Source organism: Poromitra crassiceps, assembly GCF_964638095.1.
Source record: "Poromitra crassiceps genome assembly, chromosome: 15".
NCBI lineage: Eukaryota > Metazoa > Chordata > Actinopteri > Beryciformes > Melamphaidae > Poromitra > Poromitra crassiceps.
The window spans coordinates 4,082,967-4,106,793 of NC_139634.1; the positions used below are offsets into that span (position 1 = coordinate 4,082,967).

At 46.3% G+C, this 23,827-nt stretch overlaps 1 protein-coding gene across 1 annotated transcript in view; it reads left to right on the forward strand.

The window, feature by feature from the left end:
* The window catches only part of slc34a1b (solute carrier family 34 member 1b), a gene marked incomplete at both ends in the record, with an annotated part of 32,656 nt that extends 9,281 nt beyond the window's left edge, over positions 1-23,375 (forward strand). Inside the window, 12 exons of the mRNA XM_083652533.1 lie at positions 5,619-5,687; positions 6,356-6,514; positions 6,942-7,088; positions 8,109-8,252; positions 12,157-12,268; positions 12,818-13,013; positions 13,876-13,971; positions 14,102-14,226; positions 14,350-14,513; positions 14,713-14,829; positions 18,787-18,911; positions 22,761-23,375. Coding sequence (XP_083508659.1) covers positions 5,619-5,687; positions 6,356-6,514; positions 6,942-7,088; positions 8,109-8,252; positions 12,157-12,268; positions 12,818-13,013; positions 13,876-13,971; positions 14,102-14,226; positions 14,350-14,513; positions 14,713-14,829; positions 18,787-18,911; positions 22,761-23,375 — 2,069 coding nt within the window. The remainder of the gene's footprint in view (positions 1-5,618; positions 5,688-6,355; positions 6,515-6,941; positions 7,089-8,108; positions 8,253-12,156; positions 12,269-12,817; positions 13,014-13,875; positions 13,972-14,101; positions 14,227-14,349; positions 14,514-14,712; positions 14,830-18,786; positions 18,912-22,760) is intronic.
* Between the last annotated feature and the right edge of the window lie 452 nt (positions 23,376-23,827).

Consider the following 23,827-nt stretch of genomic DNA (forward strand, 5'->3'; position numbering starts at 1 on the left):
TTGGCTCTAGCCTACTGTGTTTCTGTGCATGAGTCTGTGCTGTGTAGTGGATATCTTGTCCATATACGATCTTTGCTCAACGCAGTGGTTCTTGGGTAAAAATAGGATCCACACAGTAGTGTGAAGCATGCACTCCAGGAAATGCTGAAGTTTTGTTTACTTAGCCTCACGTTGAAACTAGAGTTTACATAGCTGTGTTTACACGGAGTCGGAGACACGCTTTGTGAAGAGAAAGATACGAGATGACAAGACTGAGAAAAAAAGAAAGAGAAGATGGGAGGAATAGCAGGTAGGCTATCACTGTCCCTGATTCCTGAGGGTAAATTGAATAATGCTGCAGAGAAGAGGAGAATATACTGAATAATGACATCACAACAGTATAATCCTAATGTTAATTTAAAATTAAATATTCCTCTAAATATGGCTAAAAGTCCAAAAAACATCAAATTTTCTTCGGCGCAGCACCCCCTACTTAAGGACCCCTAAACTGACAAAAATTAGACCCGGGACCCCCAATTCATAGGATTTTGTCCCACGGTCCCCCATATGATAATAAGATTAATGCTTTAGATGTTTTAATTACAGAAAGTGAATAAAACCCATGACCAAAATAGTCATTGTGTTACTTATGTATTATACTTTGTATTATACAGTAGTGAAAATAAAGTACCCCCCTTTTGGCTGGGGACGCCCTGGAACCGCCCCAAGGACCACTGGTGTTCCCCCGGACCCCCATTTGAGAACCACTGCATTAGAGGTCTTCACGGGTCTAAAATCACGGACCTGGACCCTAATGGACCCGGGACATTTGTGCCCGGACCCGGAGTGGAGCCGTCTATTATTAGAAATCAGAGACCCGGCCACGTTCAGATCCGAGAAATACTGAGGCAGAGACTAGCGGTGCAGAGTCTGTCCATCTCACTGTCTCTCCCTCTGCTTAGTGCCGGTCCATACCAAACCTCAAGGACTTCTCACTGTCTCTCCCTCTGCTTAGTGCCGGTCCATACCAAACCTCAAGGACTTCTCCTTGAGCCTCTCCTGCTCTCCCGGTCCAGCTGGCTGCACAATAACACAGCTGCTGTTATCTCTCAGACTCCCAGGTCTCATCATGTTCTCTCCTCTTTGGGGGTTCATCATTATTATGATGTGCTGCTCCTGTTTGTTCCTGCATATCAGTCTGAGGTCAGCTGCTCCTGTTTGTTCCTGCATATCAGTCTGAGGTCAGCTGCTCCTGTTTGTTCCTGCATATCAGTCTGAGGTCAGCTGCTCCTGTTTGTTCCTGCATATCAGTCTGAGGTCAGCTGCTCCTGTTTGTTCCTGCATATCAGTCTGAGGTCAGCTGCTCCTGTTTGTTCCTGCATATCAGTCTGAGGTCAGCTGCTCCTGTTTGTTCCTGCATATCAGTCTGAGGTCAGCTGCTCCTGTTTGTTCCTGCATATCAGTCTGAGGTCAGCTGCTCCTGTTTGTTCCTGCATATCAGTCTGAGGTCAGCTGCTCCTGTTTGTTCCTGCATATCAGTCTGAGGTCAGCTGCTCCTGTTTGTTCCTGCATATCAGTCTGAGGTCAGCTGCTCCTGTTTGTTCCTGCATATCAGTCTGAGGTCAGCTGCTCCTGTTTGTTCCTGCATATCAGTCTGAGGTCAGCTGCTCCTGTTTGTTCCTGCATATCAGTCTGAGGTCAGCTGCTCCTGTTTGTTCCTGCATATCAGTCTGAGGTCAGCTGCTCCTGTTTGTTCCTGCATATCAGTCTGAGGTCAGCTGCTCCTGTTTGTTCCTGCATATCAGTCTGAGGTCAGCTGCTCCTGTTTGTTCCTGCATATCAGTCTGAGGTCAGCTGCTCCTGTTTGTTCCTGCATATCAGTCTGAGGTCAGCTGCTCCTGTTTGTTCCTGCATATCAGTCTGAGGTCAGCTGCTCCTGTTTGTTCCTGCATATCAGTCTGAGGTCAGCTGCTCCTGTTTGTTCCTGCATATCAGTCTGAGGTCAGCTGCTCCTGTTTGTTCCTGCATATCAGTCTGAGGTCAGCTGCTCCTGTTTGTTCCTGCATATCAGTCTGAGGTCAGCTGCTCCTGTTTGTTCCTGCATATCAGTCTGAGGTCAGCTGCTCCTGTTTGTTCCTGCATATCAGTCTGAGGTCAGCTGCTCCTGTTTGTTCCTGCATATCAGTCTGAGGTCAGCTGCTCCTGTTTGTTCCTGCATATCAGTCTGAGGTCAGCTGCTCCTGTTTGTTCCTGCATATCAGTCTGAGGTCAGCTGCTCCTGTTTGTTCCTGCATATCAGTCTGAGGTCAGCCGCTCCTGTTTGTTCCTGCATATCAGTCTGAGGTCAGCTGCTCCTGTTTGTTCCTGCATATCAGTCTGAGGTCAGCTGCTCCTGTTTGTTCCTGCATATCAGTCTGAGGTCAGCTGCTCCTGTTTGTTCCTGCATATCAGTCTGAGGTCAGCTGCTCCTGTTTGTTCCTGCATATCAGTCTGAGGTCAGCTGCTCCTGTTTGTTCCTGCATATCAGTCTGAGGTCAGCTGCTCCTGTTTGTTCCTGCATATCAGTCTGAGGTCAGCTGCTCCTGTTTGTTCCTGCATATCAGTCTGAGGTCAGCTGCTCCTGTTTGTTCCTGCATATCAGTCTGAGGTCAGCTGCTCCTGTTTGTTCCTGCATATCAGTCTGAGGTCAGCTGCTCCTGTTTGTTCCTGCATATCAGTCTGAGGTCAGCTGCTCCTGTTTGTTCCTGCATATCAGTCTGAGGTCAGCTGCTCCTGTTTGTTCCTGCATATCAGTCTGAGGTCAGCCGCTCCTGTTTGTTCCTGCATATCAGTCTGAGGTCAGCTGCTCCTGTTTGTTCCTGCATATCAGTCTGAGGTCAGCTGCTCCTGTTTGTTCCTGCATATCAGTCTGAGGTCAGCTGCTCCTGTTTGTTCCTGCATATCAGTCTGAGGGGGTTCATCATTATTATGATGTGCTGCTCCTGTTTGTTCCTGCATATCAGTCTGAGGGGGTTCATCATTATTATGATGTGCTGCTCCTGTTTGTTCCTGCATATCAGTCTGAGGTCAGCTGCTTTGGGTGAGAGCATTGCTGATGTGACAGAGGAGGAGCTGCCTGGAATAATTATTAACTGCAACTATTTAGGCTTTCACCCATGGAGAGGACATTAGCTGTTGTGTGTGTGTGTGTGTGTGTGTGTGTGTGTGTGTGTGTGTGTGTGTGATCTTCATTTTTAATCGCATGTTTGACCTTGCAGGCATCACTATGTACCCGAGCATTCTACACAAGCCAGCTAGTTAAACATTATTTGAAATGCTTCCACACTGACTTCTCATCTCACGGGTAAAATGATCATGTGATTCCTGACCTTCAGTATTGTCAGGCCTTGTGCTGAAAACAGCTGCATGGGAGCAGCGGTGACATGGTTCTTGCATCGTTTCGCCACTAGATGTCAGATTTCCCCTGCACTCGTGAAACATGTGAACCTGAATGATCATTAATCAAATGTAACAGAATCTTATCTGGCCACAAACCAGGTGACAAATGGTTGGTTGAACAAACATCATTCATCACCTCAAACACCAAGTGCGGACTCCCCCATGCGTGCATCACAAAGTTACTGTAGCGTTCAGGCTTTGTGTGGTAACGATTAACAGTGATAGCAGTAATAACAGTGATATTAACGGGTACCTCGAGGTACCTGATGATGGAGCAAGTTAATCAACAAGAGATGAGTTCTTCTCCAAGACACCTCCAAAACCTTGTATCTGATAAATAGTCAAGATGCTTTACTCTTCCTCTTGGAACATAGGCTATCCATGATCCAGGAGGCCATGCACAACATCTGAGACAGTTTCCACACAAGGTAAGTTTTAATATAACTAGGCCTATACTGAATATATCAGGAATCAACTATTTGTGATAAAGAACTTCTTCATATGAACGCCATGTGTTGGAGGCCTGCTGCATCATCAATATTCAAGTTTTCTGTTATTATTTGACTTTAATAATTTAGTTAAGATTGAATTCTGGTCTTTTATCCGGCACCCTGCGACGCAGAGCTCATGCATCCAGAATATGCTCAGTCCACGACAACAGGCACTAAATGTTTCATTAATGCTTGATTATTATTTGATTTGTACTAAAACCTTAATTATTAATATTTTGGTAAAAGATAAACAGCATAAAAATATAAATGTGGGTCGCAGGCTAGGGAAGTAACTGATTACATGTAATCAGGTTACTGTAATCAGGATACAAAAAAGGTAACTAATCCCTTAGTTACAGAAAAAAGTTGTAATCAAGATTACAGTTACATTTAGTAAAACATTGGGATTACTAGCAGTATTACCATTTAAATATACATTTATTGTATATTCTATTTATTGTATATTGAGTATTTATCCAAGTGCTATGCACTGTAAATATCAACTTTTCTTATTGTCTACTTTATGTTCGTTCATATGGTGCAATAATAATAATAAAATATTATGGGGGGGGGGGGACACATTTGGCTCTTAAAAAGGACCAGTGCACCCACAAAATAAATGACTAGATAATATCAGTGCAGTGTAATCCCAAAATGGAATAATTGTTGTTATTGTATTCTTATTAATGAGAAACAGGCGACACTATTGGCTGAAAGTCTGCTGCAACCAACACATTCTTTTAGGAAATATGCCCTCCTGAGGAGCATGCCCGTGGAAGTAACCGTTTCAAAAGTAACGGAAATTAATCAGTTACATTACTTTTATATTGTGATACTTGGATTACATTACTCATTACAATTTTTAACAGGTAACCAGTCATTGTATCGGATTACATTTTTAAAGTAACCTTCCCAACCCTGGTCATACGGATAGACTTACGGGCAAATTGTGAGACAACAGAGAGAGACACAGATGAAATTACTGAGAGACACAAGCGGAATGGCAAGCAGTTGAGCTGTAGATAAGGACACACACACACACACACACACACACACACACACACACACACACACACACACACACACACACACACACACACACACACACACACACACACACACACACACACACAGAGAGAGAGAATGGGAATGCTGCAGAGTGAGTGTAATGAGTCTAATTGAGGGTACGGTGCTCATCAGTACACAGCACTAATCCTAGGGTGTCCCCTGAATAGGGCAAATAAGTGTCTGACTTGAAAACGGTCTCTTTTCTATAGCTGGTGGAGCCCCGCCCCCTTTATGACCTGACAGGAAACAACATGAGACAAATTACATGCTGGATAGTGATGTTTCCTTATTGATTGTGACAGGCATTCATTTGCTGGAGGAGTGGGCACACAGCCTCCCAGTGACGCTGCGGAGGAGTGCTCAGACTGGAGGAGTGCATGGGCAGACGCAGGCAGCCTCCCAGTGACGCTGTGTGATTTAAACAGTAAACCTATTGACCCTCCAATCAAGGACGGCTGCCAATTACGCACAATGCGGGCTGTCTTTGTTCTGTGCTAATTGCTTGTCTGTTGAGCTCAGTTAGAGTGATGAAAGACTGCAGACAGCCTTATCTCGGTCTCTCTATAGGCTGTGTGTGTTCTGCTCTCTGATGAATGTGTCACCGTATGTGATTTGAATTAACTCCATCTCTCTGCACTGCAGTCACCACCATGTCCTCTCGACCAATCACTATAGTGTCCTCTGGAGGGAGCCCACTGGTCGACTACAATGGTAACTGATTATTCTCAACAGCCATCTTTTTTTTTTATAAAGGAAAAACCCAAACCTTCAAGAAAATCAAAAATGAATATTCAGTCAATATCTACTCTCACCCCCATGCCGATGGAAGGATGTGTGAAAACTTGTAAAAAAGCAAACGTAAAGATAATTTACACCCTGTTTTTAGCTGAAATTCTCCACTTAATCATGTTACTCCTAGAAAAAGAGGTGGAGCTATAGCCTAGTGTAGCCTGCTACAGTGAAGATTTCAGCTAAAAACAGGGTTAGGTGCAAATACTGTAACGTCTTTTCAAGTCAACTTAGCATCTCGGGGCTTCTGGAGACTTGGATTATGCCAGACGAGCAGTATGGACGCTTTTTTTCTTACGTTCGAAAGTTGCTCACCATCCACTTAAATTGTTTCGGAAAATGCTGCAAGTGTTTGGTTGTGAAACTCCATGAATGTTTTCCATCAGCATGCAGGTGAGCAGATAATGACTGAATTTTCATTTTTGGGTGAACTTATCCTTTAATGTTAATGGATGCTTTGAAATGTCTTCTTGGCCACCTGTACTAAGGTGGCAGTGTTCTGTGTTGTACTAAGGTGGCAGTGTTCTGTGTTGTACTAAGGTGGCAGTGTTCTGTGTTGTCGTCGTCTTCTTCTTCTTCTGTGTTGTCAGGACCGAGGACACACTCTTCCCAGCCCAAGTCCCTGCAGGAGGAAGACTGCGAGTCGGGCCTGGGCTCCACCCTGGACCTCATCAGCAGCTTGGAGAGCAACGCCCAGAACCCCAACCGCAAGGCCCACAAACCCTCACTCCCAATTAAGGACAGAGCAGGTACAGCCAGGAGCCATGTGACACAGAGTGATAATCACACATTGGATTCCTGGGGCTGGGAGGGGATTCTCATCTCTGGGGGGAAAACTCCAGAGGCTCATTAGATGAGACCATGCAGCCAGTGGAGTGACAGGGTATCTGCTCATGCTGGCATTCTGCATGGCAGATATCTTTGCTCTCTATGTGTTTGCCTGTCGAGGATAATCTGTCTCTCTCCCAGAACACAGAAGTGAGAAAATGTGTTGAGGTGGCTGGACAGTTTGGTGGACAGGTGGTGACAGACATGTGGTGTGTTATTTGGGTATAGCGATCGAGTTTTTGAACTGGCTTCTAACCCACATGTAGGGTGCATTTGTGAGGATAACTATATACATGTCTCTCTGGGTGTTGTTATTGCTACCCTGTGTGTGCTTTTTCTTTTGAACAGAGAGCCCCCCGCAGGCCGCAGTGGGAAATCCACACACGATCAATGAGCTCTTTCTCAATCTCTCCAAGATCCCTCTCCTCTTGGTGCTCCTCTTCCTCTTCGTATGCTCCCTGGACACTCTGAGTTCTGCCTTCCAGCTAGCGGGGGGTAAGTACTCTAACCCAGATGGTTCTCAACTGTTCTAGGCTCACGACCCACATTAGTCATTAAGTCGCGACCCAAATTTCAGATTCCTCAATGCCTATATGTTTTTTAAACCAGATTAAACCGGTGATGGTCACAGCAAGCATGACCTGTTTGGTACCATTGGATTCGTTAGGCCTTCTAGTTTCAGAGGATACCAGTCTCTTCACTCTGGCTTTGAAAGTGAGCTCACTACAGCCTGTGAAAGACAGCAATGTTGGCCGTGGAACAACTGTTTTTTTCATACACACATTCCGCGACCCACTCAAAACGGCCCCGCGACCCACCTTTGGGTCTCGACCCACCAGTTGAGAACCACTGCCCTAACCTTCACTGCCCCCTCTGAGGGGTAATAATGACTCATCTGAGCAGTTAATATGTAAATGAGTCGCTCTACAGAAGAGTTCACACTGTGGACATGCTGCATGATTTACCTGCACAACTATCTGCTGAGCTTTTTGGATTTGGGCAGACGAGCATTTTAAATCTTTGTATAACACAACTTGGTAGTTACTGCTTGTCTAAGATAGCCTATGTGATGTGTGTGTCTGTGTGTGTGTGTGTGTGTGTGTGTGTGTGTGTGTGTGTGTGTGTGTGTGTGTGTGTGTGAGAGAGAGAGAGCATGTGTGTGTGCACGTGTGTTTTGTGTGTGTGTGTGTGCACGTGTGTTTTGTGTGTGTGCGTGCATGTGTGTGAGAGAGAGAGAGAGAGAGAGCGTGTGTGTGTGTGTGTGTGTGTGTGTGTGTGTGTGTGTGTGTGTGTGTGTGTGAGAGAGAGAGAGAGCGTGTGTGTGTGTGAGTGCGTGCGTGTGTGTGTGTGTGAGAGAGAGAGAGCATGTGCATGTACGTGTGTGTGTGTGTGTGTGTGTGTGAGAGAGAGAGAGAGAGAGAGCGTGTGTGTGTGTGTGTGTGTGTGTGTGTGTGTGTGTGTGTGTGTGTGTGTGTGTGTGTGTGTGCGCGCGTGCGTGCGTGCGTGCGTGTGTAGGTAAGGTAGCAGGGGACATCTTCCAGGACGGTGCAGTGCTGTCTAACCCCGTGGCTGGGCTGGTGGTGGGGATCTTGGTCACTGTGCTGGTGCAGAGCTCCTCCACCTCCACCTCCATCATCGTCAGTATGGTGGCCTCCGGACGTGAGTAGGCCCACGTGTGTGTGTGTGGTGTGTGTGTGTGTGTGTGTGTGTGTGTGTGTGTGTGTGTGTGTGTGTGTGTGTGACTTGCGAGTGCCTCATACTGTAGCACAACAACACACCCGTCTTTAGAACACTCTGAAACGACAAGATATCCAGCATGACCTGATTCTGTCTGAGGTGTGTGTGTGTGTGTGTGTGTGTGTGTGTGTGTGCTCATTATTTTGCTTGCAAATATGGAAGAAAAGATAGAACAGCAGAAGAAGAGGGGAGGAGCTTAGGAGAGACGAGACGGTGAAGAAAAGGAAAACAAATGAGTGCAGAATCTCCACAGTCCCATGATGCATCTGTGGTCCCATGATGCATCTGTGGCCGTGACCTACGACCTCACTAATTAGCAGCTCCTGAGCTGATTACACAGCTTATCCTCTATGGATACATCGTAACATTATTTAACATACTGTAACATTACATTACACAGCTGATCCTCTATGGATACATGGTAACATTATGTAACATAACAGCGTAACATTACATTACACAGCTGATCCTCTATGGATACATGGTAACATTAGGCTGCTTGGCTTTCTACTTAACACTGACAACTCAGCTGAAGCCAAAGAGCTTATAATACATGAAATAAAAGCAAAACAATGTGTGTTATGATCAAAACAGAATCAAATAAATACATTTTGAAAATGTCTCTATGTCACTATGCATTGCTATGTTGCAGCATTTCAGGCTAAATTAGCGGACAAAGAAAACACATTGTACAATCTCCCATCACGTATTATCATGTCAATCATTTGCATATCTGAGAAAAGAATGATGGACAGATCTCACCAGTTCTCTCAATAATACAACATCCTTGTATTCATTGGATCCCACTCAGGCCTGGCGTTGGGGGCGGGCCTGAGTGGGATCAGGCCCGGCGTTGGGGGCGGGCCTGAGTGGGATCAGGCCCGGCGTTGGGGGCGGGCCTGAGTGGGATCAGGCCCGCCCCCAACGCCGGGCCTGAGTGGGATCAGGCCCGGCGTTGGGGGCGGGCCTGAGTGGGATCAGGCCCGGCGTTGGGGGCGGGCCTGAGTGGGATCAGGCCGGCGTTGGGGGCGGGCCTGAGTGGGATCAGGCCCGGCGTTGGGGGCGGGCCTGAGTGGGATCAGGCCCGGCGTTGGGGGCGGGCCTGAGTGGGATCAGGCCCGGCGTTGGGGGCGGGCCTGAGTGGGATCAGGCCCGGCGTTGGGGGCGGGCCTGAGTGGGATCAGGCCCGGCGTTGGGGGCGGGCCTGAGTGGGATCAGGCCCGGCGTTGGGGGCGGGCCTGAGTGGGATCAGGCCCGGCGTTGGGGGCGGGCCTGAGTGGGATCAGGCCCGGCGTTGGGGACGGGCCTGAGTGGGATCAGGCCCGGCGTTGGGGGCGGGCCTGAGTGGGATCAGGCCCGGCGTTGGGGGCGGGCCTGATCCCACTCAATCATGTCAGACGTGATTTGAGTGCTTTTTACCACAGCGGGTTGAAGTTTGATAGTACGGTACAGATGCAGCCATGTCTGGGCCATGACAGGTCCCTGACATCCATGACAGGTCCCTGACAGGTCCCTGACATCCATGACAGGTCCCTGACAGGTCCCTGACATCCATGACAGGTCCCTGACATCCATGACAGGTCCCTGACAGGTCCCTGACATCCATGACAGGTCCCTGACAGGTCCCTGACATCCATGACAGGTCCCTGACATCCATGACAGGTCCCTGACAGGTCCCTGACATCCATGACAGGTCCCTGACAGGTCCCTGACATCCATGACAGGTCCCTGACAGGTCCCTGACATCCATGACAGGTCCCTGACAGGTCCCTGACATCCATGACAGGTCCCTGACAGGTCTCATCCAGATCCTTGGCAGATTACGATAAAACAGCAACTTAACTTAATATATTTAAACTTAACTTATCTTAACTCAAACCGATTAGATATCATATGTTTCTCTAAAGCAGTGGTTCCCTAGGCCTAGGGGTATGTGGAGGTACTAGGGTACTTATGAGAAAGGGGAAAATAGAAAAATGTAAGAATAAAATCATGAAAATAAATGAAACGTTAAAATACATTTGCTCAGGAGGCACTAATTGCAACTCTTTCACTCCATGTCTTATTTTGTCATGTTATATTCTTCAAAAGGTGGGTTATCATTCATTGCATCAGATGCTATAGTTTTCTCTTGCAGTTTTCTAAGCAAAATGTTGTAGTCGGGTAAAGTGGGTACTGAGAAGAACCGCTCTAAAGCAATGTCCCTTATGGTGTCACAAAGTTCACTTCAGTTCAGTTCTTTGGTATGGCAGCTGCCAGCTGGAAGGCCTTCTGCTGGGAGCACCACCTGAAGATGGCTGCCACAGTCTCTACTGACACACTGACTGACCTGAGATTGTCTTTTCAACAGAGTGACGTGTGACCCAAACCGTCTGACACAATCCAGCAGAGTGGACTGGAATTAAAGGGACAATCAAATCAAATCAAACCATTCCACACCTTTTAATCCCCCACCATCTCAGTCAGTCTATAGGGCTTGTGATGCTTTCTAAAGCCATCTGTGTGTGACCTGTCTGTCTCTATGGGCTCAGACTCCCAGGTCTCTCCTCTTGGCTGATGAAAGAGGCAGTGACTGACTGATATCAGTATGCCAGAGCTGCCGCGCTCCCTCCCATCATGCCTTCCTGAAAGGGAATTAGACTGGGGATTAAATGCTAATTATTATTATAAGAGGAAAAACAGGAGACACAGAGGCATGAACAGAGAATGTGCACGTCTGGTTATGTGTATGTGCATGTGCATAATGTGTATGTGTATGTGTATTGTGCATGTGTGTTATGTGTATGTGCATGCATGCAACGTCTCTAGGTCATCATCATTACAGGCACTCCCAACAACCCCCCCCCCCCCCCCCCCCACAGACACACACTCCGGAGTTAAAAGGCTAGGCTGCCTCCACGCAAATGGCTATCATCTCTCATCTGCATCAAAACTATCATCTCTTATTTGCATCTAAACCACACATGGGCAGAATACGGCCTCCTGTGTGGCCCGCGATGGAATTGAAGAAAAAAAAAAAGAAAAAAAATTACAGTGCACCTGAATGCAACATGCAAGATACCCGCTGAATAAGTGTCCAACTGTTCATGTCATTCTGGCCAATACTCCACTTCTGTTATAGCATTTCAGACTGGAATATGGAATATCTTTCAATAATCTATGACTAAAAGTTAATTACTAAAAGTAATCTCATGTGTAAGAAATGACTGTTCTACATTGAAGTAAAAATGTAAATAATTAACTCGTTGGTTTTGGATTTATTTAGCTTCAAGAGTGCATTTTTGTTCGTGTGACACGCTCAACGCAGGCTTTGATAATCCCGGGCCACTTACTGATACGCTTATCATCTCTCATCTTCATTGAAACTTGTCACGCGTCTGAGATGTGAAGGGTCATGTTTAATTATGTGCGGCACACATTAACATTCTTTATGCAGATGGACCTTTGCCATGTCTCAGAATTGATTACGGTAAACCCACTTCCTCATGTGCATGACCAGCCTGCCTTAGTTTCCCCACCACTTCAAACACACGCTAACACAACAACACACCCACCACTTCAAACACACACTAACACAACAACACACTCCTTCATTGTCTTCCAGCACTGTTTTGTTGTCGTTTACATGTTGTGATCGCTGAAACATTGACACTTTTATGAGATGACTCAAAAATATAATGTAATGCGGTGTGTGTGTGTGTGTGTGTGTGTGTGTGTGTGTGTGCGTGCATGTGCGTGCATGTGTGTGCGCGTGCGTGTGTGTGCGTGCGTGCGTGCGTGCGTGTGTGTGTGTGTGTGTGCGTGCGTGTGTGTTCCCATCTCACAGTGCTGGAGGTGAAGTCGGCCGTTCCTATCATCATGGGTTCCAACATTGGAACTTCAGTCACGAATACCATTGTAGCCATGATGCAAGCAGCAGAGAGGAACGAGTTTAAACGGTGTGTGTGTGTGTGTGTGTGTGTGTGTGTGTGCATGTGTGTGTGTGTGTGTGTGTGTGTGTGTGTGTGTGTGTGTGGTTCAAGAGAGAGCATAAGAGGAGGGTGAGCACGGGGAGGGGGGGGGGGGGGTGGAGGGTGTTGGAGAAGGAGAACAAGGAGAAGAAGAAATGGAACTGGAAATGGAAAGTGAAGAGGATAAGTGCAGCGATGGAAGAACGAGAGAAGGGTTAAAGTGCAAAAAGCACATGCAGGAGAAAGCGGAGAGGATGGTGGATGGCTTCTGCTCCTATTTGGAAGCGCAATTTGCTACCATCTGACAGTAATGGCACCATTCCACATTGATCCACACTAATCTTCTCGCACAGATTCAGACATGCTCATTACATCCCACAGATGATTGATGATTGAAAAAAGTTGAGCCATAACAAGCGGCTTAGCAAGCAATCATTTGGAGTGCTTGATGACGATTGGCTAAGCTTAATTAACACAGGAAGTGCTTGATGAGGATTGGCCTTCATTAACACAGGAAATCCCCGTAACCCTTTGCAGCGCGTTTGCCGGGGCGACCATCCACGACTGCTTCAACTGGCTGTCGGTGCTGGTTCTGCTGCCCCTGGAGGTGGCCAGCGGCATCATGACCCGAATGGCCCACCTACTGGTCACCAGCTTCAGTCTCCAGAGCGGCGAGGACGCGCCCGAGCTGCTCAAAGTCATCACCGAACCGCTCACCAAGCTCATCATACAGGTAGAACCATCAACCTACCATTGATTCTTTTTTATTACTAGCGGAAAACGCGTGCAGTGTTATCAGGCGGCGCAGCCATTGCGCGGCATCGCAAGTTCGTCCATTAATCTGCACAGCCATCGTAAATTCGGCCATTAATTGGCCCTAATTACCTAATAAAACAATCCAGCCTGGCTGATTCCAACTCTGCTCAGGTGTGCTACTCCACTCAGGTGTGCTCCCATCAGTAGCTAACGAATGGAGCTCTCATGGTGCTGAACCTGTGTTGACCCATTTTGACCACTAATTAGCCATTTTCCGTTTACCCATTTAGTTGGCCCTAATGATCTAATTCAAAAAATCTGGCTCCGTTAGAATCAACCGCAGGGGGGATCTTTACATTTCCTGAAAGATTCGGCGTGATCGCACGTAAAATGGCATAGCTGTGGCTGAACAAATGTCTGCTCACTCACAGAGACTTTGTATAGAGGGTATGCACATGATGTCACAGAGGCAGAAGTAACTGTGGGGTCACGCCCACTGAGTCACAGCAAGACTGAGCTTGAATGCAGTAATCAGCCTAGATAACTGACACCTGCTGCTCAGGGAGGAATTTGACACTCAATTTGACACTCATTCCTGATTGAGGGGGCATCTTCCAGTGGGTGTGCATACCCTCTATTCTTATAGTAGGATAGTTGGATTAGGGGTCAAACTATAGAGCAGCTCCCCAAAAGTCACGGTCCCTCCCCAACCAAAAGTCACGGTCCCTCCCCAACCAAAAGTCACGGTCCCTCCCCAACCAAAAGGCCATGGTGCTGCCCGTTACCTCCACTGAGCACAGAAGGCAGCATAATGTCTCTCCGTCTCTCCTCTCCCCCAGCTAGACAAGCATGTGATCACCGGCATCGCCATGGGAGACGAGAGCATGAGGAACAGGAGCCTGGTGAAGGAATGGTGCCAGACAGACCTTGTTATGGTAACAGCTTGTTGTCTCCTTCACATTCAGACACGTTGTGTCACATGCTGGCGCCTCGCCGAGGCACTTATTTCTTTCTTTCTTTCTTTCTTTCGCTTCTCTCTCTCTCTCTGTCTCTCTCTCTCTCCAGTCAGCTGTGAACGTGACCACTAGTGGTTCTGTCAGCTGTAGCTCCAGTCGTCCCTGTTGGCAGGTGGGTGGTGTGACCTGGACCCAAGAGAATTTGACGACAGAAGTCGACATTCAGAAATGTGCGTTCAAAACTTCAACACCTCCGAGTTGAATATCACTCATGAGAATTATACGATTGACATTTTTGGCCCAATTAACAATGTGTTAATGGAACTGGCCCTCTGATTCTTGTCTCTCTCCAGGCAGACACCTGTTTGTGTCTTCCCAGCTGTCAGACCTCGCTGTGGGTCTTATACTCCTGGCGGGCTCCCTGGCAGTCCTCTGCACCTGTCTGCTGCTCCTAGTCAAACTTCTCAACTCACTTCTCAAAGGCCCAGTGGCCAAGGTCATCCAGATGGCCATCAACACAGGTGGGCAGGATATTGGCATGTAACAGCTGAGTGCACCGGATATGAATGGGCGTTCTGCAAGTGAGCAGATGAGCCAACCAAACCTGAAAGAGAGGATGTGAACAGCATGAAAGAGGATATTATTATATATATATATATATATTATATGTTTCGGATATTACAGTGCATAATTGTATTTGTGATTTCTTTACCACAATAGACTTGCCGTATCCGTTTGGCTGGCTGGCAGGATACCTGGCCATGGTTGTGGGTGCGGGGATGACATTTGTTGTCCAGAGTAGCTCTGTCTTCACGTCAGCTCTGACCCCCCTGATAGGTGAGTGAAATCGGATGCCTGTGCAACATGAGTGAGCCTCAAAGCCTGCGTCTGCAGGTGCAGAGATCTACAATATTATCCAGTAGATTGTCAAGATAAGATAACATTGTTTTGTTGCTCGCCCGTTTCTATGTCAGATTATTCAAAGTTTTGTTTTAGGTCACCTTGACTATTGTTCTATTTTCTATTTTTGCTGTAAATAGTGAGCTGAGGAAGCTCCAGCAGCACTGTTGCTTCTGGGTTGTTCCTGAGCTCTGGGTTGTTCGCTAAGATCCAACGCCTGATTGCCTCTCTTGACTTACAGTTTACAATTTAATACTCTTGTAATGTTCAAGTCAGTCATTAGAATAAAGTGCGTTTATGTTGAGTCAATTTGTTTATAGTAATACTGTAATGATCATAACACTAGAGGGTCCAGCAATGCTCAGCTTGTACTCATCCTAGATCAATTATAGATTAATTTACCTCTGGAATAACGTGCCTCGTTATGTAAATTGCTTTTTAAGAAGAAACTCAAAGTTGATCTAAAGTTGTAATTTGCTCTGTATGTTTTGTTTTGGGATTATGCGTCTTTTTTATGTTGGTGGATTTATAATCTACTGTGTTGAGTCTGTTTTTTTAAATGTTTTTATGTGGACCCCAGGCTGGTTGCTATGACACCAGCTAATGGAGATCCTTAATAACATCAAATCAAATGCCGACCCTCAAGTCCTCTCAAACATCAAGCAACACTTCATGCCTCTTTCCTGGAAGCCCGGATGCCTGCTTTGAAATAGCTTGAAAGTGATCTATCACTGTAAGACAAGCGCTTATTTCAGCAAATGAAAGTATGGACTCAGCGGCTCAGCTCCTTATCAGCTGCTGCTTCTTGACTCTTAGCTCTTACCACTTGCTGTTTATTGCTTCTGGAAGAGCCTAACCTTCACTGATCCTTTCTTCATCTTGAAATGATAGCAATCCTCGAGTGTACAATTTTGAGAGTCTTGCTCCAGTTGGCCCCCCTGATGGTGTGTGTGTGTGTGTGTGTTGTGTGTGTGTGTGTGTGTGTGTGTGTGTGTGTGTGTGTGTGTGTGTGTGTGTGTGTGTGTGCGCGCATGTGTGCGTGTGTGTGTGTGTGTGTGTGTGTGTGTGTGTGTGGGGGGGGGGGGGTTGGATCTGATGACCTCCACCAAGGACCTTATGGTTTTGGTGCAGTTTGTCTGTCTGTCTGTCTGTTTCTTAGCAGGATTACGGAAAAACGACTGGACCGATTTTCATGAAACTTGCTGTTCCTATATATCATAACTGGAACAGCTCAAATGTCATAGAAATAGATCACTTGCCAGCTCCTGAGCTAAAGGGGGCGGCTTTAGCTCAGGAGGTAGAGCGGGTCGGCCAATGATGCAAGGGTTGGCGGTTCGATCCCCGCTCCCTCCCAGCTGCTGTTGTTGTGTCCTTGGGCAAGACACTTAACCCTCCTTGCTCCCAATGGTGTGTAGGCACCCTGCGTGGCAGCCTGCCGCCATCGGTGTATGAATGGGTGAATGTAGACTATCTACTCATTGTAAAGCGCTTTGGATAAAAGCGCTATATATAAATGCAGACCATTTACCATTTACCATTTACAAGCAGCCAGAAAAGGCTGCAGAATAGACCATCTGAGTTCCAGTGATCTAGTCGTGGTGTGAATTTCCTCAGTATAAACTACATGTTGCATGACAGACATGTACTGTATGCCACTGGCGTAATGAAGCATCTCAAATCAGTGATGAGGTTGGCAACACAGATTAATGTGAGATGGGGACAGGAGGAGTTAATCCCCTTGAAGAAAGGTAGAGAATTTCTGTTTCTAGTTATTGATTTTAAATGAGGTTTGTTCTCATTCAACCCCAGTAGTTCATTGGACACGTGGAGTGTCAGAGGAAAATAGCGCCATAGGGAGGATGGAGGAACCTTTTTATCATAATGTTTAGCCGGGGGCTTTTCTGTTGATTCTCTTCTTTACGACTCATCTATCTGCCACTTAACTGGGCAGATAAGCAGCATTGCCCTACTTCAGCTGTCAGATGCAGTAAAGCGTCTTGTCATTTGACAGCATTGGCTGAGGCAAAGGAACATTTCAGCTCCTCTGCCTCCGCAGCTTCGCTTTTCAACACCGCTGCAAACTCACGGAGAGTGAAAAAGGTGACAGATACAAATCCACTCGGCAGTCACAAAAGGTGACTGTCGCCTAAAGGTGACTAGTTAGAGGGATGCTTCAAACACTGGCCTCGGGTCACTTCAAGGCCAGTGTTGCAGCGTTGTTGCAGCGTTGTCATTCTTCCCATGTTGGACTATGGTGACGTTATATATATATATATATGACGTTATATATAGGTCGGCATGCAAGGGCACACTTCAGAAACTTGATGCTCTCTATCACTCTGCTATCCGGTTTGCTACAAACGCACCTTTCAGAACACACCATTGCACACTGTATTCCTCTGTCAACTGGCCCTCTTTGCACACCCGTCGTAATATTCACTGGTTCATGTTAATCTACAAAACCCTCCTTGGTCTGTCCCCCCCCCTACCTGTGTCACTTGCTGCAAAAAGCATCTGCTGCCTACAACACCCGCTCTGCAAACCTTATTCTGTTGAAAGCTCCGAAACGGCAAACAACAAAACAAAAGATGGACGTACCGAACGAAGTTTTTGAAGAAGTTCTTTTAGAAGCATTGCGGATTCACAATCTCACATCTTTTAAGCCAATACAGAAGCTTTGCATCAGACAATTAATCGAGGCAAGAGACGTCAAGCTAACGGCAACAAAGACGTTTTTTGGCGCACTGCCTTCCGGTGTTCATTCTGGTTTCCGTGGTTTACGCCCCATGACAAAAAGCGGGGTGAAAGGTGCCTAGACTACTTTGTTGAAGGGTATCCAAGCTTTTGATCATTTAACGCATTCAGCATCCTGTCGCTTCCTCCTGTGTCGACTGGTCTGTCACGCAAGTTCACAACCAAATGAAATTAATGATCAAATGAGCAGTGAACAGGGGGCGTGTCGCGTCACGTGTGATGCACGTGATTCAATCCTTAATCGAATTAAAAGTGTTATTTAGACAGTCACTCACGTCTGCACTCTGCACGGCAGCACACAGGCTTGAGTCAGTGACAGCCTCAGGGCGCTTGACAGCGAATTCAGCGCACAGATCCGAGAGGGGAAAGACCGGCGGGGGGGAATTAACGGACCAACGGCCGCTACTTGATAACAGTATCGATAAGGTCGGACCTTATTGAGTTTCGGGTTATCGATACCCGGGGAGTCCCATCCCTAACCATGATGGTGGACAAACACATGTGTTTTATATTCCATTGATCTGAGCTGGTGCTTTACTCTAAAGCTTTCCATGAAGCCATCATGCTATGACAGGGAACGAGACTGACAGAAATATCTGCTCATTTACAAACAGCCTCCAAGAGGAGGATTTCAGAGGTATTATTGTAGTAAGGAAGTATTGTATTGCAGACTCTCAGCTAGGTTTTCCTGAACAGGTTTGCTTTTATATGTGAAGTTGTTGTTTGCTGTCTTGCTGTGCTTTTATATTGCCTTTTGATCCTTCAAACCACAGGAGATTTAGAACTTATCAGCACCTCAGCAATGGAATCCCAAACATAAACCTCCTCTCTGTTAGGAGCATTGGCTCCTTAATATATTTCAAATGTATTGGTACTGTATCTCTTCTGAGAACGTATACCATGCTTACAGACTGCACCAAACCGTCTTTGTCATAGGTTCTCTTGGGTGCCGAGTTGCCGACTGTTGTGCTGCACTAGTCACACATAATCTTCTGTCTTGTTGTGTCGAACCAGTCCTGAGTCCAGAGTAACAGATTCTCCGAGATTATATTATACATTCTTATATATACTTTCTAAAAAAAATCTTTATTTGGTGCCTTGTGTCATTTGATGTGACCATGTTACTGTTGTCAACTTCAGGTATTGGTGTGATCAGTCTAGAACGGGCCTATCCTCTAACCCTGGGGTCCAACATTGGCACCACTGCCACCGCAATGCTAGCAGCGCTGGCCAGCCCCGGGGACAAGCTGCCCGCTGCCATACAGGTAGACTGCTGCATCACATGTCATACAGGTAGACACATGTCATACAGGTAGACTGCTGCTATCACATGTCCTACAGGCAGAGATGGGAAGTAACGAAGTACAAATACTTCATTACTGTACTTAAGTAGATTTTTCGAGTATCTGTACTTTACTTGAGTATTTAATTTTCTGACGACTTTTTACTTTTACTCGTTACATTTTAACACAAGTATCTGTACTTTTACTTGTGTACATTTTCAAAACAGGTTCGTTACTTTTGTTTAAATGCACGAGAATGTAATTTAAAAATGAGTAGAAACGGGAGAACGGAGCAGAAGTATATAGACGAGTTTCCCAGCGCTGCTGATAAAAGCTCATTCCAGCTCCGCCAATAGTATGACTTGGCACTCCGGATTTTCTCTGAGGGGAGACACACGCAGACATTAGGAGCCGTGCAGACAGCCAGCACTTATTAGCGCTCCTCTTTTTGCAATTCATTCTCTATAAGTACGCGCTTAGCGCGCATCTCTTTCAAGAAGCATTTCATCGCGTTTAAAAGCTGGTGGTGTTTTTTTTAGCGCAGCGCTCTGGGCGCTGAAAGCTGAAGAAAGTTTAACAGGAAAAGCGCCCTGCTCCTCTTCACTCCTCCCACCTCGAGTCTTCTCCCAGGAGAGGAGGATTTTCATCTCGCTGCTTCCAGAGTTAGCGTTCTTTTTTAAATAACCGCATGGCCCCTTATGGTGTTGTTCTAACACATACATTCAGTTTGTGCACTGTCAACATTCAGCTAATATGGAATATGGTGGTGTTCTAACACCAGAGACAGTTCTGTCTTAATAATAAACCTTGAATTTGTGAATGTGATCAACCTGTGGACATTCAGTTCCTTATCCATTAGGTATCAGTATCATATCAGTCTCGAGTATTGTGATTCTGCACTTTGTAAGGGACACCTTGTATCCAGCAGTTAAACTTGTCTAACTATTTGCACATTCATATATCATGGAAATATTAATGAGGGAGGACTAGATATGATTTTAATGGGGTTTTTTTGTGTGGAAAAACCATAGCACACTATTTAAAGTAGAGTTTTAAGATGTGTAAAACATTTGTAGGGGATCTTTTATCCTCAAATTATATTCTATGATGTGAGGTTCAGTCATTCAGAAAGATACGGTAAAAATACTTTTACTTTTACTCGTTGGGTACATTTCAGAGCCTGTACTTTTTTACTTTTACTTGAGTAAAATAATTGAATCAGTACTTCTACTTTTACCAGAGTAGTTTTTTACACAAGTAACTGTACTTCTACTCAAGTACAGAATGTCAGTACTTTTCCCATCTCTGCCTACAGGTAGACTGCTGCTATCACATGTCATACAGGTAGACTGCTGCTGTCACATGTCATACAGGTAGACTGCTGCTGTCACATGTCATACAGATAGACTGCTGCTATCACATGTCATACAGACTGCTGCTGTCACATGTCATACAGGTAGACTGCTGCTGTCACATGTCATACAGACTGCTGCTGTCACATGTCATACAGGTAGACTGCTGCTATCACATGTCATACAGGTTGACTGCTGCTGTCGCATGTCATACAGGTAGACTGCTGCTATCACATGTCCTACAGGTAGACTGCTGCTGTCACATGTCATACAGGTAGACTGCTGCTGTCACATGTCATACAGACTGCTGCTGTCACATGTCATACAGGTAGACTGCTGCTATCACATGTCATACAGGTTGACTGCTGCTGTCGCATGTCATACAGGTAGACTGCTGCTGTCGCATGTCATACAGGTAGACTGCTGCTGTCACATGTCATACAGGTAGACTGCTGCTGTCACATGTCATACAGGTAGACTGCTGCTGTCACATGTCATACAGGTAGACTGCTGCTGTCACATGTCATACAGGTAGACTGCTGCTATCACATGTCATACAGGTAGACTGCTGCTGTCACATGTCATACAGGTAGACTGCTGCTATCACATGTCATACAGACTGCTGCTGTCACATGTCATACAGGTAGACTGCTGCTGTCACATGTCATACAGACTGCTGCTGTCACATGTCATACAGGTAGACTGCTGCTGTCACATGTCATACAGACTGCTGCTGTCACATGTCATACAGGTAGACTGCTGCTGTCACATGTCATACAGACTGCTGCTGTCACATGTCATACAGGTAGACTGCTGCTGTCACATGTCATACAGACTGCTGCTGTCACATGTCATACAGGTAGACTGCTGCTGTCACATGTCATACAGGTAGACTGCTATCACATGTCATACAGGTAGACTGCTGCTGTCACATGTCATACAGGTAGACTGCTATCACATGTCATACAGACTGCTGCTGTCACATGTCATACAGGTAGACTGCTGCTGTCACATGTCATACAGGTAGACTGCTATCACATGTCATACAGACTGCTGCTGTCACATGTCATACAGGTAGACTGCTGCTGTCACATGTCATACAGGTAGACTGCTGCTGTCACATGTCATACAGGTAGACTGCTATCACATGTCATACAGGTAGACACATGTCATACAGGTAGACTGCTGCTATCACATGTCATACAGGTAGACTGCTATCACATGTCATACAGGTAGACACATGTCATACAGGTAGACTGCTGCTGTCACATGTCATACAGGTAGACTGCTATCACATGTCATACAGGTAGACACATGTCATACAGGTAGACTGCTATCACATGTCATACAGGTAGACACATGTCATACAGGTAGACTGCTGCTGTCACATGTCATACAGGTAGACTGCTGCTGTCACATGTCATACAGGTAGACTGCTATCACATGTCATACAGGTAGACACATGTCATACAGGTAGACTGCTGCTATCACATGTCATACAGGTAGACTGCTGCTATCACATGTCATACAGGTAGACTGCTATCACATGTCATACAGGTAGACTGCTGCTGTCACATGTCATACAGACTGCTGCTGTCACATGTCATACAGACTGCTGCTGTCACATGTCATACAGACTGCTGCTGTCACATGTCATACACATTTTATGCCAGTGGGAAACTACAGGCAATTGTTCGAAGGCTGGATAGAAACGTGTTGTTCAGTGACTCTTCTCTAGCACTATCTAGAGTTAATATCATGTAATTTGCTTAATATGTTCATGTTATGAATGTATGCGGTTGGGTTTGGCGTCGGCTGGCTGCCTCTGAGATTATGAATGAGCAATATACAGGATATGGCAATATATAATAATACGTATAGTAGAAAACTGTATGGCACATTTGTGTTTGTGTGTATAGACATGTGTATACGAGCATATAGATTGACATATAAATTAGTAATATGAAAGATGAGTTTTTTATGGCGAGAAAGGGGTAGGAATACACAAGTGCAGTTAGTGCACACCTTTTCCTACTGTTTTTCGAACATGTAATATTTAATTTTGTGTTGTTTATGAGAGTTTGCCTATTGAGTTTATTGTATTATTCGTTTGTTATTTTGTCTGTTTGTCTAATTGTGATAACTGCGATTCACCATGTGTGTGTTGTTGTTTTTTTGTCTTGTCATATTTTATTTTACTTAGACTTTAAAAGCAACAACTGATGTGCATGGTTTAGGCTGAGTCTAAGTATGAAAGGTTTGCATCGATACTGTCTGTACTTGATTCATGGACCAAAGATTACCTGCAGCTCTAAACCGTTTTAGAAATCCATTTTGGACGCTCCTCTCTCATATGCAATCAATTGCAGCCACTGACTTCCAAATTGCACACGTTCATATTGTGATTTAGTTTAGTTTTTCTCAATCCATTGCTCGGCCTCGACACTTGCACATCTCCCCGTCTTCTCTCTGTGCCCAGATCGCCCTGTGCCATCTCTTCTTCAATGTGTTTGGCATTCTGCTGTGGTACCCTCTGCCCGCCATGCGCCTGCCCATAAGGATGGCTCGTGTTCTGGGCGAGCGCACTGCCAAGTACCGCTGGTTCGCCGTCTTCTACCTCCTGCTGTGCTTCCTGCTGCTGCCCTCTCTGGTGCTGGGCCTCTCGCTGGCCGGCTGGCGGGTCATGGTGGGCGTCGGCGCTCCCTTCCTGGGCGTCACGCTCTTCATCGCCCTGGTGAATGTGATGCAGGCCCACAGTCCCGGCCGCCTGCCCGCCACGCTCCAGAGCTGGGACTTCCTCCCCCCGTGGATGCGCTCGCTCAAACCGCTCGACCGCCTGATCACCAAGGCAACGGCGTGCTGCAGTCCCGGGCGTGCGGAGCGACCGGGAGGAGGAGGAGGAGGGGGAGAAGGAGGACACGGAGCGACCGTCTCCACGGAGACGACCCCTGCCGACCCCAAGATGGCCTCCGCCCACAGGAAAGTGCAGTTGGCGTATGACAACCCAGCGCTGGCCTACCTGGATGAGAGCAGACCGGCTGTACCTGTGTTTAAACTAAAAGGGTTAGAGAGGTGCAACAGCACTCCACTCTAACTGATGGCTGCTTTTACATTACACATTGTCAACCTTGTGGGGCGGCTGCAGGATTGGGGGGGAAAAGGCATTTTGCAAAACCTTGCCAAGCGAACCCATCTGTGATTATAACGGAGCTGCTCAAAACAAAGAATGATTTGCTTAATTGTGCTCTCAGAACTGCTGAGCCCCTGTCCTCTGAGGTGGATGAGTGATTACTAATGATTCTTTGAATGGCCAAAGTCCAGACATGTTGTGTCGTGTTAGCTACTGTTATTAGCCTCAAGGCTAATGTTTGAATAGCCCTATTATCAAGTGGGTCAATGTTTCATCGTTGTGTTAAAATACCACGTGTTCCCTGGTTATACGAGTCCAAGTGGGCGGTTGAATACACACGCAAACACTCAGAAGTAATCAAGGAACGATCACATTAGCTAATTAATGTTCTCTAAATAAAGGCTATGAATGTGTGT